The sequence below is a fragment of the Callorhinchus milii genome, unplaced genomic scaffold (assembly GCF_018977255.1).
Source record: "Callorhinchus milii isolate IMCB2004 unplaced genomic scaffold, IMCB_Cmil_1.0 Scaffold7, whole genome shotgun sequence".
In the NCBI taxonomy this organism is placed as follows: domain Eukaryota; kingdom Metazoa; phylum Chordata; class Chondrichthyes; order Chimaeriformes; family Callorhinchidae; genus Callorhinchus; species Callorhinchus milii.
Window position 1 is genome coordinate 24395789 of NW_024704748.1, and position 18004 is coordinate 24413792.

General features: G+C 39.3%; 1 protein-coding gene across 1 annotated transcript in view; it reads left to right on the forward strand.

Moving 5' to 3' along the window:
* Positions 1-18004, forward strand: part of cpxm2 (carboxypeptidase X (M14 family), member 2) — a 42786-nt gene that overhangs the window by 1732 nt on the left and 23050 nt on the right. The window contains exons 3-4 of the mRNA XM_007903937.2: positions 11657-11766; positions 14939-15078. Of these exons, the coding sequence (XP_007902128.1) occupies positions 11657-11766; positions 14939-15078 (250 nt within the window). The remainder of the gene's footprint in view (positions 1-11656; positions 11767-14938; positions 15079-18004) is intronic.

Genomic DNA, 18004 nt, shown 5'->3' on the forward strand with positions numbered 1-18004 from the left:
GAACAATCCACTCATGAATATTGTGCTGCGTCAAAAGGATTTACTAAACACTGGACTCCAGCACTGTCAGTTATTCCTGGTTTCTGGAATAGAATACTACAACAAACTCATGTTGAATGCAGATGTTATTTTACACAATGGATTACAAGCTTATTTAGTTTGGCACGGAAAGGATACACACAAAACAATCTGTCTTGATCTGAAATCCTCTTCACCATTCCCAACTCCTAAGTATTATCCATAAAAGAGGCTATCACCCACCCAGTTATACCTACAAAACAATGAATTCTATTACAGATACTCTCAGAGATTACATACACATACATTCTCTTCCTCGCCACCAAAAAATTGTGTTGTGCACAACCTCTTTGACCCCAGTGACCAGTGATGAGAGGGAATAGTGGTGTGTGCGTTCTGGAAAGATGACACCAGATGGACCGAAGGGTCTTCTTCATCTAAACCAATCTTCTGATCTTGTGAAGCCTTCATTGTACGCCTCAAGAGATGAACATGTGATGATGCGTTCCATTCAAATTTACCTTTCTGCCCAAACATTGTGAAAACATTTGTGTATCTATTTGTCTTAAAGTACAGTAAGTGTAGTGTTAGGTTAATGTTTTTCAATATAAACCATGCTGAATTGAAACAAGATTCAGTATGAATCTGTTCTACTGCTGTTTCTGTCTTGACATTGGTAACTGTTTGGATATAGTGCAAACTAGGAGCAACTGGCCTCAACACTGCTCTGCCCTTGTGTGGCTTTAAACCTGGTGTGACCTCGGTTTAACAAGAAAGTATTGCCAACAGTACTTGGAGCATTAACATAGAGCGAATCTAAATGATGAAAAACTGTTTGGAATAAGCCACATTCACATCAACAAACAGTCAACTGTTTCAAACAAAGTATTAAGTTGACTTTACAATCAAGATATGGTGCACAATTTCCTGCCCCATAACGTGAGCCCGTATTACCTGAAAGTGTTTTCTTTGTTAAGTTTAAGTCTTAAGTCTAAGCATAAGGGATGGACTAGTTCCCAAATCAACCCAAACCAAAATAATGTAACTAGAGTAGATTTAACATTACAGCATGTAAATTAACCTACCTACAAGCAAGCATTTATCAAAAACTTAAGAGTTTTCAAATTCTCATTGGTATCTGTACAATGAATCATATTCTGAAATCTCTGTTATTTATTAGTAGTACAAGAAAAAAACAAGAGTGATACATATTTTTGATCAGTGGCTACATTTGTTCAATGGTACGGCACTGAGCAGTACAGATCAGGAAGGCTCCAGGTTCAAATTTTTGGTCTGTGCTAAGATTGCTAACGAGCACAGTATTCCTCAAAATATGTTGAGCAAAACTTGAGGCCATCTGCGGACAGGAAGGTGGTGGCAATGCTCTCATATATTTTATACTGCGCCGTATTGCCCACCAGGTAGCTTGCAGGGAGTTCCTGGTAGCTACATCCACCTAGTGAGGGCTCAGACCCATGCTGTCGGATGTCAAATGACCAATTGGTGACTATCCTCCTCGGGGGGAGAGGTCAGCGGGGGCTCCTTGGACCTGAACTGGCTCCAAGGTGACAAGTTTGGCAACAGAATGTTGGAATCAAGCAAACCTTCTGTGACGGTCTCGGTTATCCAGTTCCTGATCCAGGTGGATCTGCAGTACTCCAGGGCATTGCTTGTGACAACATAGCCAGGAGGGCTCATTGGTAGGACTTGGAAAGGCAGACCAGTCACTGGGGGCAGGGACTGTTCCCACTTAGCTCCAGTTAACCCGGCAAACCGAAGCCCTAACGGGTAGGGTGGTCCGAGCTGGACAAGCAGCGGGAAGTCTTGCTCGTCAGTAAGGAGAGCTCATCAGTTAGATTAGAATATCTGCTTTTACATGTTCTGAGAATATTTTATATTAACTCTGCCTATTTGTATGCGGTACTTAGAGTGATGACAGATTTATCATCACAGCTCCAAACCAATGCTGCTTGGTACAAGTAAAGACAAGCTGAAAAGTTCAAAATGGCAATGTAAGAGAAACATTTAGAATTGCAAAAATAACTTACTTAAGACAGTGAGGATCAAACTGCTGTTTGAAATAATCCTGAATAATAATCCTTGCGTTTGACATAGGCCTTTCCCATCAGGTGGACGTTTCAAAACGTTTCATAAGATTTACCATCGAGTGTAGTGACTGTGTATTTTGGAGGCAATTTTAGCAGCTAGTTTGCACACTGCAATACCTCCAAACAGCCACGAAATAAAATATAATTGAATCTATTGATATTCATCATTCAACTTGCCTCACACTGCCTTTGTATGCACAGTGAGACATGCTAGCCAGTAAATTAGATTTTACATACTTCACAATTAAATGTTTTAAAGTAAGTAGATAAAATGTGCATGAATTGATAGAAGTCAATTTGGTAAGTTTTTTTTGACAATTGGCTGGGTATGATTTATTTATTATTTCAGTGTTAGGACAGCTGGCCAATACTGTCATATTAATTTGTAAGTGGATACATAGCAGAAGTTTTAATAATAGTGATAAGTTATCAAACTAAAGGATGATCATCTTCTACTAATATTCTTTTGGATTTCTTTTTAAATCACGTCAACCAAAATCACCCTTGCTAGGATTTCATGGTTGTAGTTTTCTGTTTGATCAAATTCTTTGCATTGCACATCGAGGTAAATAGAAAGATTATTATTATTATTTTTATTGTGTTGCCTCAATTTTTAATTCCACCAGATCTTGCTTCAACACGAATCACTTAGGTTTACTGACAGGGATTATTATATGCACATTTTAAACTCCAATGGCACATTGACATATAATTAAGAACATTCAGAGATCGTGCACTGTGATGAACTCGTACGCTTCGGTGAAAGATTAAAATAAATCCAAGATCACTGTACGTTCAGAAGCACTGCATGTTCCTGCAAGTACTCTGGTTATGTTATTAAAATGTTGTTGTCAGCTAATAGGATTCCCTCACACATGCGGTGAAACTCTGATAACTTGTCACCCCAAGGGAAATAGCTCAAATGACTACTTATCAGAATTGACTAGTTATCCAAATTACAGTTTCTCAAAAGTACAAACTACTCCAATAAGCGAGATATTGAGTGAGCGACTTGTTATGTGGGTGCATGATTTATCCCAAAGGCGAATTGTCAGACTTTCGCTGTATTAAATTGTCCAAGGAGCAAAGCGATTTTGTTTAACTTGTGCTTAAATGGTAATTTCACCCCTGTAATTTAAAATATAGTTGGAAGCTATTTTATGTTTAATGAAAAAGTTTCCTTCATCCTTTTTAATAGCCAGCGTTCATACAAAACTGGTGCCAACCAATCTGAAGGATATTTATGTTAGATATAGGAGGTGTTATGAATTCTTTAACAAAAAAATAAAAATTGCTCAGTATTATTTATAGAATGTGACCTGTCAATTGCATTTTTTTTTTTTGCTTTTTCCCCATTGTTCTGGTGTAAATGATATGACATTAAAACATTCAGCGTCCAAATTGATCTATCAAGTTATAAAAAGCGAAAGCTTTGATAAAGATTCTCATATTGATAATGGTAAGATAACGTGGGCTGCATTTTGTGTGAGCCCTTTCCTCTGTATGAAAGATTAATAATGATGCATATTTGACATATATGATGAAAATGTTGTATTTCAATTTCTTACCGAAGGAATATGATGGCTGACTTCCTTATTTTGATGCCTATTTTGTATAATTCATTTTGCAGCATGACTGGTTTTCAGTGACAGCATTTGAAGCTAAAACAGTCTCTGAGTGACAATAAATTCTCTGGCTCAGTGCTATTTTCTTTCTGTTCTAAGATATAACTGAATCATCACATCTTACCTACTTGATAGAGACAATCAACTCCAGTGATATTCATCATTTGACTTGACCTCTTTCTGTCATTGTATGCCCGTTAGACAGTGCATTATATTTTAATGACAGAATATACTATGTTTCAGTTGCAATTCTTAGAGGCATTTATTAGAAACCATGAAATGTGATACAAATCTATTAGCACTGTTTAAATGCAAAAATGGATGCAACATAGCACAAATACATGCAATAAACTTGATGCAGTTGTTAAAAGGTCTTGCATTATAACAGAATATATTGCGTATCAGCTGTGCTTTCTGTAAATCTTAATTCAAAATCACGGCTTATTGTCTTCAGATGTTTACACGAGCCCATCGAGGAAGATGACGGTTCAGATGAAGAGAACCTTAAATATTCATGAGACAGGTTGAGAGCTAACACATTGATGTGAAGTTTGATGTTGAAATAGTTGATAGTATTTGATATTCATTACTGAGTTTGCACCACATGTGCACTGCCTCAGTTGAGGATTATGAGCCACACATTCAACTAGAAACAATTTGTTCCCTTACCTCCTTAACATAGCTGGAACCACGAACCTTCAATTATAGTCTATGTTGAGGAGCGTGAATAACTCCTGCCAATAACATTAAAAATAGAAGCAAAGGACTGAAGGATAAATGGGATAAAATAGCAACTTACATGTTCCTGGACACTTAAAGTAATAGAATACCCTCCCCTTATGGCTAGATTCATAAAGACATTATTCATAAAGATATTTATGGCACTATTACCATATACACCAGAAAAAGCCCAGTTTCAAACCTCACTCTGTGAATTAGTTGGTTTTACCAGGGTCGTGGGAAAGCTGTGACAACTGGGCTTCAGGTATTCAAAGCTTTTGAGAACAATCAATCAGGATTCCTATACTGATTCCAATGTGTTTTGCTGGAACATGCACTTGCTTATCAGTAAGGACAGGATTGAGCTCATTTGCGCTGACATGCAGATTTGCATGTCCTGTAGCTCAGTGGTTAGAGCACTCGCTTCGCAAGCGAGAGACCTGAGTTCAATTCCAGGCAGAGGGCGAAACCTTGGGCAAGTTTCCTTACTCCACACAGAGCCTAATAATAATCCCTCCAAAACCAAAAACAATTGGTCATTTTCAATCCACGACTGTTTGTGGGACATTGCTGCGCGCAATTGGCTGCCGCGTTCGCCCACAAATATACAGTCAATTCACTTTACAGTGTGTTCTATGAAGCGCTTTGGTACATCCTCCCGATGTGAAAAGTGCTATATCAAATGCAAAGATTATTATTATTATTGCGGAGTCTGCCAAGACTTATTGTTTGAGCTCACAAATGTAACATGAACACGTGTGTCATCCCTTAAAGAAGGGAGGGCAGAAAAAAAATGGTAAGAGCGGTTAAAGAAAGTGAATAGAAGTCAGTAAGAAGATACAACAGAAGCAAGACCGTCTTGGATACATTCCAAGGTGTGTCTCTGATGAATTTGAAGTGGTCAGAAATATAATGGGTTCAAGCTTCAGTCTCGGATTTGAGCATCTTATGTGGGCAGAACCTTCACTGTAGCATGGTGAAATATTACATTATTGTAAGTGCTATCTCTTGGTGAGACATTAAAACTGACGACCTGTCAAAGATTCACAGTTCTACAAAATGTGACTTGGAAAACTAAGAGGAAATATACAAATGTTATATCTGAGCTCAAAGCCTAATGATTAGGTTGAGGTGCACATACCTTCCAAAGGCACTTATCTTACAATAGATCCATTTTTATTAGAGTGTACAAGTGAAAAATTGCAGGGCCATTTCTAGCAATCAATCTTACTTGCCTTGGACAGGAAATGTCAGTGTCGCTGTTATTATCCGACTGGGAATACTTTTCAAGGGGATCTGAAAAATACGGTTGAACTTTGCCAATGCTGGCAAGTTAGTTTGCATATTCAGATGTGCACTGTTTATTTATACTCTGTTGGGTTTGTCAGTTCCTTTTGGAAGAGACACTTCTGTTTGAAACCATGTTTCCGATGAATAGAACCATATGGTTCAGTTGTACTTAACTGCTTGAACATGTACCCCTTCGTCTTAAATTCCTAATTTCCTGCCACATAGCTGCTGCAATTGTCAGCATGCCTGTACAGCATGTCCATACATAGGGAATAGGCAGCAGTGTAAGTTTCAAACTTTTGACATGATATATTTTCAGTCTTTGCTTTTTTGTTAGACCCAGGGATTCTTGGAGGAAGGTATTAAGACTGCCTTCGCTAGAAATCACTTCTACTTGTTTAACTCGACACACTCTGGCATCTTTTATATTTACTTGTACCATTGAGAATAGACAGATCTGTAGAATCGGTAGGTTTTGGAAATAGACATCAATTATCAGGACATTTATCATAATGACGCTTGCATTTGATATTGTGCCTACATCATCGTAAATGTGCTTCATGGGGAATTGCGGTCAAGTGTTTTTGTAGGCAAATGGAACAACCAATTTGCAGAAAAAGCTATGAGTCAATAACCAGAAGAAACTTTGTTTTGATTTTGAATAGTGTCACGGGATCTTTATATCCATCTGAACAAGCAGATGGAATTTTGCTTTAACATCTCAGGATAGCACCTCCAATAATGTCAGCCTAAATAATAATAATAATAATTCTTGCATATGATGTAACGCTTTTCACGTCTTCAAGATGTCTCAAAGCGCTTCACAGAATATACTGTAAAGTGAATTGACTGTACATTTTGTGAGCGAAAAGCAGCAGCCAATTGCGCACAGCAGTGTCCCACAAGCAGTCGTGCATTGAGTGACCAATTTTTGTTATTGTTTTTGTTTTCTGGAGGGATTATTATCAGGTATGTGGAGTAAGGAAACTCCACATACCTGATAAAGCACCAAAGTATGAGCTCAAAGTTCTGACATTGGCCTTGAACACATAACCTTCTGCCCCAAGGCAAGACTGGTACTTGCTGAATCAGTCTGACTCTAAACCAGCCATATAAAGATGTGTGACTGGGAGAGGGTTCTAATTCATTCCCGTTGTTTTGAGGCATTGTTGAGTGTTTGGACCAAACTAACAGCGGTTAAATTTCAGATATTGAGTAATTCCATCCCCTGTAATTCTGTAAAAACATTTTCAATTGGACATTTATAAATGAGACCAGAAAGCTAAAACTGGAAGGTTGCCTGTAGCATTTTTCACTGAATTAAAGGATTCGATCAACCATATGAAAACATGAGAGATTTGGTTAGTTACTCAACAGCAGATTCCTGTGTCCTGCTGCTCTGACCAGGCATTGCTTTCCAAGGGCACCCTGGGCACTTATAACAAGTATAATTTTTCACCATAAGGGCAACACAATTTATTTCTCTCTGTGGAGCTTGCTGGATTCACTGCAGATTGTCTATAGCATGTTTCAGCAGATAATAATAATAATAATAATCCTTGAATTTGATATAGTGCCTTATCTCGTCTTCGAGAAGTCTCAAAGAGCTTCACAGAATATACTGTTAGGTGAATTGACTGTATATTTTGTGGGTGAAACACAGCAGCCAATTGCGCACAGCGGTGTCCCACAAATAGTCATAGATTGAGTGACTAAATTATTATTTTTTTGGATCATTGATTCTGGGCCAGGCTCAGTATAGCTCTTATACTGGGATTTACACAGTGTGTTCAGTGATTAGAGTAACACTTCTACCTGCACTGCGACACCACTCCTATCTCTGCGCTTTATAGTGCAGAATTTTTTGTTTCCTTTTGGTTTGGACAGCCTGCATCGTGCCTATAGGTGAGCCTGTCATAAAAACAGATTCTAACTAAACAATGGTAGCTTACGCTACTCTTGAATGTTAGTTGCTTTTATTCGTAAACCTTTTTATAACCACGAAAACATCAAAACTTGCGTTTTCGTAGCACCCTTCACGTGGGGTAGCGTCTCAGAGCGCTGTATAACTGCTGAACTAGTTTATTAGGAGCTCCAGCAGAGGTGTAGGGCATCCATTAGGCTTGGGCCATCATCATACCACACGTGTAATGTGTGGTTTCATCACTCTCTAACATGACGAGTGCTCTGGGACCCTACCCTGCATGAAGGGTGCTATGTAACTGCAAGTTATTGTTGATGTAGATATTCTGACTGTTCATTCCTCTGCCAAGGGACCGTCTATTGACTTTCAGGAATACTAATGTCGTGTGACAAAGCCAGAGAATGCAGCCAGGCTCAGCAAGCACCTCAACCAAGTTAGTGGCTTTGCGCGGTTGTGATCATGCCAGTGCTGATGAAGCTCTCATTGTTGGCTGAGCCGCAGCCGAAACAGCACAACACTCGCTAGAATTTGGCATTGATCGGCATAGAATTGGCAGACTCACTGTTGCGGCAGGACACTCTTCAGAGCGCATTCAAATGGAACCAGTTGTGAAGTATCTTGAGGAGGTTGCCAGCAGGTTAACACAGCGGGACAAAAATCACAGCACTGACCAACACTGTGCAAGTCGCGACTTTAATTTTTCCATCTGCTGACAGTCCTCAATCGCTAGCATTGTTCATGTGGGACAGGACGGAAGTACTGCATGAGCAAAAGAGTCAGCGTCAGCAGGCATTAATCTTCCTGTCACTGACAGTGTTGCCTGCCTTCATTAAGGACCCGTCTCAGGATGCAATGGATAAGATTTCAGGAGGCAACAATGTGACTTCATTAATTATGCAGCACTGCTGCTGACATTTGTGCCAAAACTCATGTTGTGGAACTGGTGTTAGACTGAACGTTCACTGGACACTGACCAGTGCAGTGCTCACAGCATCAGAGTGATGATGTGAGGTGTGGTTAACAGTGCTTCCTTATGTTGTTGTGGGTGTAGAGGGGGGCGAACTCTGCTTAAGCGAATGTCTGAAGTCCTGCGTATCAGTCTCTGGCTGTGGTGAGCTTTCTACCAACTGAGAAGCGCTGACAGAACCAATTAGGCCTTCGTCTTTGATGTAGATATACACATACTTTGAAGGTGCAGCTGGCTGCCTGAGCTTTAACACACAACCTTTAGTCATGTGAAGTGGAAATGAGTTGAGTCCATTCTTTGGATGTTTTCTACTGATGAGAATACAGGTGTAAACTGGGATCACTGTACTGCCGTTTGGTGCTTCCAAAGCCAAAGAAGATAACAGCGCTGGTGCATAAAGTTAGAGCTAATGAAACTCTTGACTCTTATTTAATCAAAGAGCTCCTTCTGCTGGATTAATCTCATAAACACCTTCATTTTAGGAATTCCTACCAGCCAGCCTACCTCAAATAAACGTGCATGAATGTTTGCTTTAACCAGTGATATTGGTTTGACTACAGGTCACTGTGTTCCAGACTGCAAGGTATTAAGCAATTAAAAACAGATCTCCCTATCTAAACATCAATTGCTTTTCAACGAAATCTCACACTGTTTCAAACTTTCCAAGTTGGTAATCGTAATTTATTAAAATAAGAACATCATCCGACTCTGACAGCTCTGTATGAAACACAAACAAGTATGAGGTGAAATATTGCTCTCATTTCTGAATGTGGTAAAATGTAAATGTTTAATATTGTTGATGAATTATGACCATAGGTAGCCCAGTAATCTTCCTTTCTGTGTGCAAGGTAAACTCTATGAATCAATTTGAAGTCAACAGAACGTATTAAGCAGGAACAGAAGTGACGAGGCTAAGAAGTACTTTGTCACTGTCAAATTAAAAACAAATATTCCTTTGTTTTCTCCCCCACACACACTGTGCTGGCAGGTTTTACCATAGATACCATCAACATCCATTTATATGCATTCTCTGGGCTGCAACAAAAATGTAATGCTGGTATGGAACATAATGAAGATACTGAAATAATGTTGTTTTGGGCACTGATAAATACTTTAAGGAATGGTTAGATAATGTATTGCCCTTCTCACAGGTATGCTGCTGAAAGTTTATGTTCATATTAATCAGAATTAAGAATATTTCCTGGCAGGAAATATTTCTGCAACGTAATTCTCTTATTAACATAAACAAAGTAGATTAACCTGGAGATGCTGTACAATCTTACACATCAGATTTATATCCATCATACTACTTGCTGTTTGTTAATCCCAAATTAAATTTGAGATTAATAATAATAATCCTTACATTTGATATAGCACCTTTCATGTTGAAAGGACGTCCCAAAATGTTTCACAGGATATAACAACTGTGCATTTTTGGTTGAACAAGCCAAACCTTTTTGTGCACAGCAGTGCCTGACAAACAGCCATGAAGTGAATGATCAATTTTTACTTGGGGCATTGCTGGCCAGGACACCAAGAGAAACTCCCTTCACTTTTTGAATAGTGCCATGGGATCTTTAATGTCCACCTGAATCTTGGTTTAACATTCCAACAATACAGCCCTGCCTTAGCGTGTCAAGCTTACACGCCATAATTTCAACAACAACAACAACAACAAGATTGCATTTCTAGAGCGCCTTTCACGTCGGGAGGACGTCCCAAGGCGCTGCACAGTTGGGTCAGGACCCGAGCAGTGGGGGAAATGGTCAGGGTGAGGGGAGGGAAGGAGCGAGGAGGGGGTAGAGAGTCGAGAGGGGAGCTGAAGGCTCGGTCAAAGAGAAAGGTCTTGAGACCGGCCTTGAAGGAGGAAAGGGAGGAAGCGGCGAAGGCACTGGGGGATGGAGTTCCAGAGCCTCGGGGCTGAGAGGCTGAAGGGCGGTTGGGGCGGGGGATGTGGAACAGACCGGAGCCAGAGGAACGGAGGGTACGGGCAGGTAAGTAGGGGGAATAGTAGATCGGAGAGGTAGGAGGGAGCGAGGCCGTGAATGGCCTTGTAGGTGAGGATGAAGATCTTGAATTCGATCCTCTGGGGATGGGGAGCCAGTGGAGGCGAGCGAGGGTGGGAGTGATGTGGTCGCGTAGCCTGGTGCGGGACAGTACACGCATTCAAGTTCTAACGCGGGGCTTTAACCCACAACCTTCTCTATTCAGAGGCGAGAGCGCTACCATCCGATCCAGGCTGCTGCTTAATATAAAACCAAGATAGTTGTGGTCTTTTTAATTGTAAGTGTTTTGTTTGTTCAGTTAATACAATAAACACCAGCTCTGGTGAGCTGCATTCAGCCCTAACCTAAAAGATTAGGAAGTTAATGGTGAGTAAATACGGTTGTCCTGCTCAAACTAAGCGAAGGAAATAATGTAATGAAAACATGAATAGAGCTTTGGGGATTCGAGAAGCATTTGGACCTCCTCTCAGCAATAAAATGCAATGTTGGTTGATTTAGAGATGGGGGAAATCATAATATTTTCAATAAAACTTGAACAATCATCTGCACTCGTGAATGATTGCTGGAGTTGTAGATGGACAGGTTAGTGACATTGTGTGGATCCACAGCCCAGCACGAATGACAGCCTTCAGTAAAGAGCTCGGAGACCCCGTTGGCAATGAAGGGCGCTGTATAAATGCAAGTTGTTGTTGTAAAATAAGGGTAAGGAATGAAAATCGAGAGGATGCACACAGCAGCTAATGGTTCAAAAGATAAAACACAGTAAGCTTTATTTAAACTCGCAATTGAATTTTAAAAAATAGGATCGAACAAAGATTGCTGCTGGTTTTATTTACCTTTCAAAATGCACCCACAGATCAATTAGATATCTCAAATAGATGGAAGCAATGAATATTCCTTTGGAATCGGAAGTATTGGTAAGTTGCAGGGAAAACTTGTGTTTGAGCATGTGTTACTGATATATTACTGTGTTTAATTAAGGTCCTTTTTTTCAACAGAATGTCCTCCTGTAGGCTTGGAGACTTTGCGAATCGACGATTTTCAGCTTCATGCATCTACAACTCAACGTTATGGCTTGGGGGCCCACAGAGGCCGACTGAATATCCAGGTACATACTTAAAACGAACATTATTTTTTGTGTTGGGTGAAATCCCTCAGTCTTCTTTAGCACTCATTACATAATAAATCTAGGAAAATTCATTAAAGGTACGTGGAGTACACAGATTTAATCCTGCCATGGCATTCTTCTTAATAGTTCAAAATAATTGTAATTACAGGGCTTTAACGGAGCTTTTTGAGCACTCATTTTAATTGAGAAGGTATGTTGAGGTGCTATTTCACAAAGGAATGCCTTCCAATATATTTAGAATTGATTCTGCACAATTATTATGAACAGTGGCAGGCTATTTCCTTTGCCATTTTTTCTAGCCACTTTTTCTCTGCATTCTCTTCTGAAGGCACTGACTCTCCATGTGGTATATTGCCATATCTGGCATCACATTCATATGACTATTATTCTTGTGTGAGTCTCGACAGTGATTGTTAGCAGGCGAGGAGTTATGGGGAGCATCCCAGCACATTTTGCCATAGAGGGTGAAAAAATCCGATTTTCCTCTCCCTTACACACAGATGTGTAGAGGTCAATTGTATCAACTTTAATGCTGTCTATGCTGAGATCAGCTAACTCAACAAATACAAAACTATAGCCTTCAGGTTTATATGGATCAGTGCTAAACCAGTGGTGATCTAATCTTCCTGATCTGGTTATAGATTATTCTTGGAGTGTTGTGCTGACAATAAGCAGCGACATGGAAAAGACTTGACTGAGAAAATGCCATTAACAGGCCCTAAACATCATGAACTGACAGTTTTCAATGCCGCGGAACAGAGATGTTGCGAGGGAATCTCCAATTCCCCACGTCATCCTTGTATATCCATTCCATTAAATGTCTCTCATGGCGCTCTTAAATCTTACTTTAACCATTACTTTACAGAAATGGTTAAAGAGAAGGAAATCTTGTTTATCCTTTTGCTGTACACTCTGCTCTGCACTGTGTGAGTTCGGTGATGGGAAGTGGCAGAGCAAGTCTTAACTCTTTCCTACTCTGTTAGTACAGTTGAAACAAATCATCTTTCTTTTGGTTCACCATAAATACATTTTTGATTCTTGGTACAGCATTGAACATGAGTGGCTGTAGCACACAGTGAAAGCTTGCCTATACTTACTAATATTTCTGGAGAAGTACAGCAGGCCTTCAATATCAAAGCGGAAAGGTTCAGTGAGATGTTATTGTTAAGCGTTTTTGATCTTTCAGACCTTGGGACAGTGTGTAACTTTGTGAGATACTTTTCTCTCTTTGGCAAGATCGAAGAGGAACCATTGCAAGTCGTTTTGTCTGTCTGTGTTCATCTCAGAAAATGAAAGCATGATTGATGAATTGGATAAGTTACCTTTGTTGTCAGTGATCCAGAATATGATTGGGATATTGACTTTGGCCTCTGAGTCAATTCACAATAAACAGTGATGTTTAAAATCAGCAGAACACAGTGCCACAGTAGCAGGTAGAGTAGCAGATGTTGCTACAAATGTCAAAATAGATTTGGTCAATTTAGTTAACATTTGAAATTTATTACATTAAATGAACCCTTGCGTGTCAGAGACAGACCAACCCAATGCTGTTCTGAAGGGGATCGACCGTGAAGTCAGGCCTACAGCATTGAACATCTGGATAATGGCTTTGACTACCATTTAGTGCACTACTCTGAATTTTGTAAGAAGATGATATTTTGATAAATGCTCATAAACTTTGTGTAGCAGGGGAAGGGGACAGACTATAACTAATTAAGCGTATAATAATTCACTAGGTGCATTGCATCAACAGAGTGATTCCTGGTTTCAAATATAGCAAATGGCAATTTGCTTTTTAATAGTTCTGCAGAAATAAACTAAACTGCATGATTTTCCGACAATCATCTAAAAATATAACCTATTGAAAGTGTTAGGCAAACAATAGCTTCTATTTTCCTCAGAGATAAATGGGTACAATTGCTTTTTTTCCTATGTGTGAGAGAGATGAAGGAAAACAAATAGCACTTTTATCAGAAGCTTACAACAGTAACAGAATGTCAGTATACTGGAAGACATCTCTGTTGTGGATTCTCTTTCACAAAGCAGGCATTGCAACTTAAAAAACATGCATGGAATTTGTGTGGTAAGGGAGAAAACAGATGACCTTTTAATTTTTTCTATCGAAAAACATTCGAATAATTATTTTTACACACAAAAAAATCAGTCGGCCCATAATGTTAACTTCATGTGAACCACTCAATATTAGATTTCTCAAGAACGTTGAGCCCACTGCATGTTATTGTCCTTTTAGTTGCGAATTGGCATGAATGCAGCTGAATGGAAATGTAACTACAGGTGGATTACACTTTATTGCGTTTTGGATAATTTAATGTAAGATGGAGCGAAAGGGAGTGGAAGTTGAACTCAGGACTTGTACTTTCCAGTCACTTTCAACTGCTTGCTGACCATGACATAATGATAGAGGGTTGAAAACAGTCCAATATAAAGTCTTGTCATTTGTCTTGTAGAATCAGATTCCGTGCTTCAGTGTGGGTTAAAAAAACTCAGGCACAAGGTAATTGTATTTCATTTTATTGCACAAATCAGAGGCTTTTCAATCAGTTGCAGATCATGATATTATCAGCATCTCCTCCCACTCAACATCAGCGATTCCCACTCAGGTTACAGATTCTTACAGGTGATTGCAGATAAGCTTCTCTGAGTTGTCATATTTCGAAGCTGTATTTCCTTTCTCTTTAGTTTTTTAATTTGAGCGCATTAATTTAAATTTGGAACATTAGTAGATTGTAATTGCCCAGTGCTAAAATTAAAAATATGCACATACATTAATTATGGCACAGGTAATTATAGGTTTTACCTTGCCATTCTGGGGGGGAGGAGGGCTGGCGGGGAAACTGTCCAAAAAATTGACCAATTAATTCTTAGGAAACATAATTTTATGACAAAAGAGAAAATGAGAACAATGAATGTTTGACTAGCAGCATAACATGCTCTGTCCATCTATCTATAGCTAAGTGTGGAAGATACTTACCACTTGATTCAAGTCACGAGAAAAATTTGTCTGCTATTATTGTTAACTTAAAAAGTTTGTCTGCTATTATTGTTATTCTTGACAGTCAGCGGTAAAAGGGTGTTTAAGAAAATCAGGAGATTAACTACTGTACTTAGACTGTGAATTATCATATCACAGGCCGGCATCTTTGAAGATGATTTCTATGACGGAGGTTGGTGTGCTGGTCGGAATGATCATTCGCAGTGGTTTGAACTGGATGCCAGAAGACTGACTAAGTTCACTGGAGTTGTAACACAAGGCAGAAACTCGCTCTGGTCGTGAGTATTACCCCCAAATCTTGACTTAAAAGTTTAGGCATATGAAAGAGAGGGGCTTGAAGGGGTATATAGATAGTATACCCACAGGGTGGAGGTATTGAATTGATCTTGTTCTGTAGAATCAAATGTGTATGAAATAAGCTTAATGAGATTTACTGAACACTCCATGAAGATCAACCAATTCAGACAATGCTATTATACGATAAAGTTCATTGCTTTCTTCCCTTATTGAAATAATTTGTTCCAGAACGCACCATAAAAATTGAGCTTTTATAATGGGCTAATAGTGCTTTTTATTACTTGAAATTAATTGACATGGACAATGACTGAATACAAATTAAAGTGTAAGCTGCTGCTTTGTTTAGTAGATCCATTAAATTTGTCTTTACACTATTCCCAAGCCAACAGCAGCAGTGTTTGTGAGAAAAAACACAATTTTTTAACAATGCCTTATCACATCAAACATCTAACTATTTACTGTTAAAAGTACCAAAACTGAATGAAAATCAAGATGAAATAAAAGAGATTATTAGTCTCCAAAGTCCGAGCAAGTTGGTATCTTTTTTATATAATATTTTTGACATCTATTGCTCTTGAATGTTTCAATGCGTTACTTTGAAATGCAAATGCAATGTGAATAATAAATAAGTACTGTGGAATATTTAAGAGGTAGCATTTATTCACTATTTAGCAAAATAGCAAAACATATTAGAAGGGTTTCACCACTTTAAACTGTTTGCCGTTGGCTTCTGACAGCATGCAGAAATATTTTCACAAAAATAGGCTGATCGGAGGCTGGAAGTCCTGCTGTTCTTAAAACCTCAAGCATATTTTGCTGCAGAATCTTCATTAACTTTCAGGCTGGCTCACCACCAGGCTATTAATACTGCCAATCAGTAAGGGAAATGAAGCAAAATTAGATCAGAAATATCTAAAAAAAACTGTTGTAATACTGTGTTTCACACAGTTTAAGCCAAGCATTGCTTTTGGATTCATCTAATATCTTTATTAGAATGATACCGTTGGACACAAAGTTAAGGATTTAAATTTTTAGGCAGCAAAAAGGCAAGAATGCCCAAATGCTAGTAATAATATCAGTATTGAAAGACTTAACATTTGAATTAATTTCCTTAGAACAAAGTTAAGCACCTCTGAGTGTCATGCCGAAGCTGAATAAAGTACACATTAAATCTCTATTCAAACAATTAAGTTGTACTGAAGATGTACCCCATTGACTGTGATTTTTGTTATCTTTCCCCTCCCCATCTCCTTTGGCCCTCACCCCCATTGGCTCCCACGCCTAATTTGAGTGCTCAGCCGGCACTGTCAAGTGCTTTGAGATGTCCTCCCAACATAAAAGGCGCAATGTACATTGTATTGTACTGTAATCATTTTATTTTCTTTGTTTAGTTGATGGAATAATTATTAACTGTCACTGGGTGGGAAGTGGGGGAATATAGTATGTAATGTGATAATTGTCCTGGCCTCGAGTGATGGATTGATGGTTCCTCTACATGTCAATTAATGCGAGGAATGCCTTCTGAAACACTGCAAACTTTTATCCCATTGTAGCAGTTTATAAGAAAAGTGAGATCTGTTAAGGTCAAATTTCTCCTTCAGAAGTTTCTCTGCTGAATAGGTACAGTAGCATCTAAAGCATGCCCCAATATAGATTGGACTGAACAGGTAGATTTCAGATTAGCTAGATTTTACTGAATTCCACTATAGCATTTGCAGGAAGACACTCACTGCACCTGAAAATATACACCGATCCCTGAGTTGTGCACCAATTAAAATTATAGGTCATGTTATTCTTCCATGATTCCTGATCACCTACAGACAGTTTAGCTCAGCTCAGCTAGTTTTATAGCATGCTAGTTACCAGAGAGGTAGTGGAACTTGTAAGCAAGTCTCTGCAATTGATCAAGAATAGATTAGCTCATTAAAATTATTGGGAGCTTCAAGACCAAGTCCCAATATTGTCAGATTTTGTTTGTATTCAGCTCAGCTCTATTTTGCTCCTGGTGAAAACTAAACAGGAGCCAGCTGGGAATGGATCTGTGGTTTTACGTATTTGACATTGGGTTAGAATAAAGGGTGGTTCACATGTTTGGACTCACTAAAAGTGATTCAGTAGCTAACCGAGAACCCATCTGGTTTCTGGTTGTACCTTACACTAACTCCCTGTGAAGAGTCATTCCCTGTTATTGATTCTGAATTGGTCACAGAGTAAATCCTGTTGTGATCTGCCATTCAAATCGAGCCAATCACCTGTTTAGAGTTGCTCACGCACAATATAAGGGCTCATTAAAATGCCACATTACCTCCTGACCTGCTTGCTGCTTTGCTAATGCAAGTGCAAGTCTGAGCTGCAAACACTGAGCTCTACAGACTTGGAGGTCTCAAGTTCAGTGTGTACTTATCTGCTGGGCTGCTAGTGGGCAAGGGAAGGGGTATTATTTCACTAGGCTGCAAATGCCTCTGTGGTTGAATAACCTGTTGACATTAATTATCTGGTCTCAAGCATGATTACTTGTACAGTACTCAGTACCCATAGAACCCATATCCCAACCTTAGTATCAGTCAATGAGAGGTTTGTAGGGACGGAAAATAACTTGGTTTGCATTGTGTAAACTGCAGCTGAACAAAGCACACAGATCTTGCCTGACACCATTTAAATGTACAATAACAACAATTTGGATTTATAAAGCACCCTCCATGCCGGATGGCGTCTCAGAGTGCTTTACAATAACGGATCCCGGGGCCGAGCCTGAGGGAGGTGGGGGGAAGGTGACCAAAGGCGCGGTCGAAATGAAAGGTCTTCAGCAGAGACCTGAAAATAGGAAGGGAGGGAGTAAGGTGAAGGGAGTGAGGAAGGGAGTTCTAGAGCCTCGGGGCACAGTGGCTGAAGCCACAGGTGTCGAGG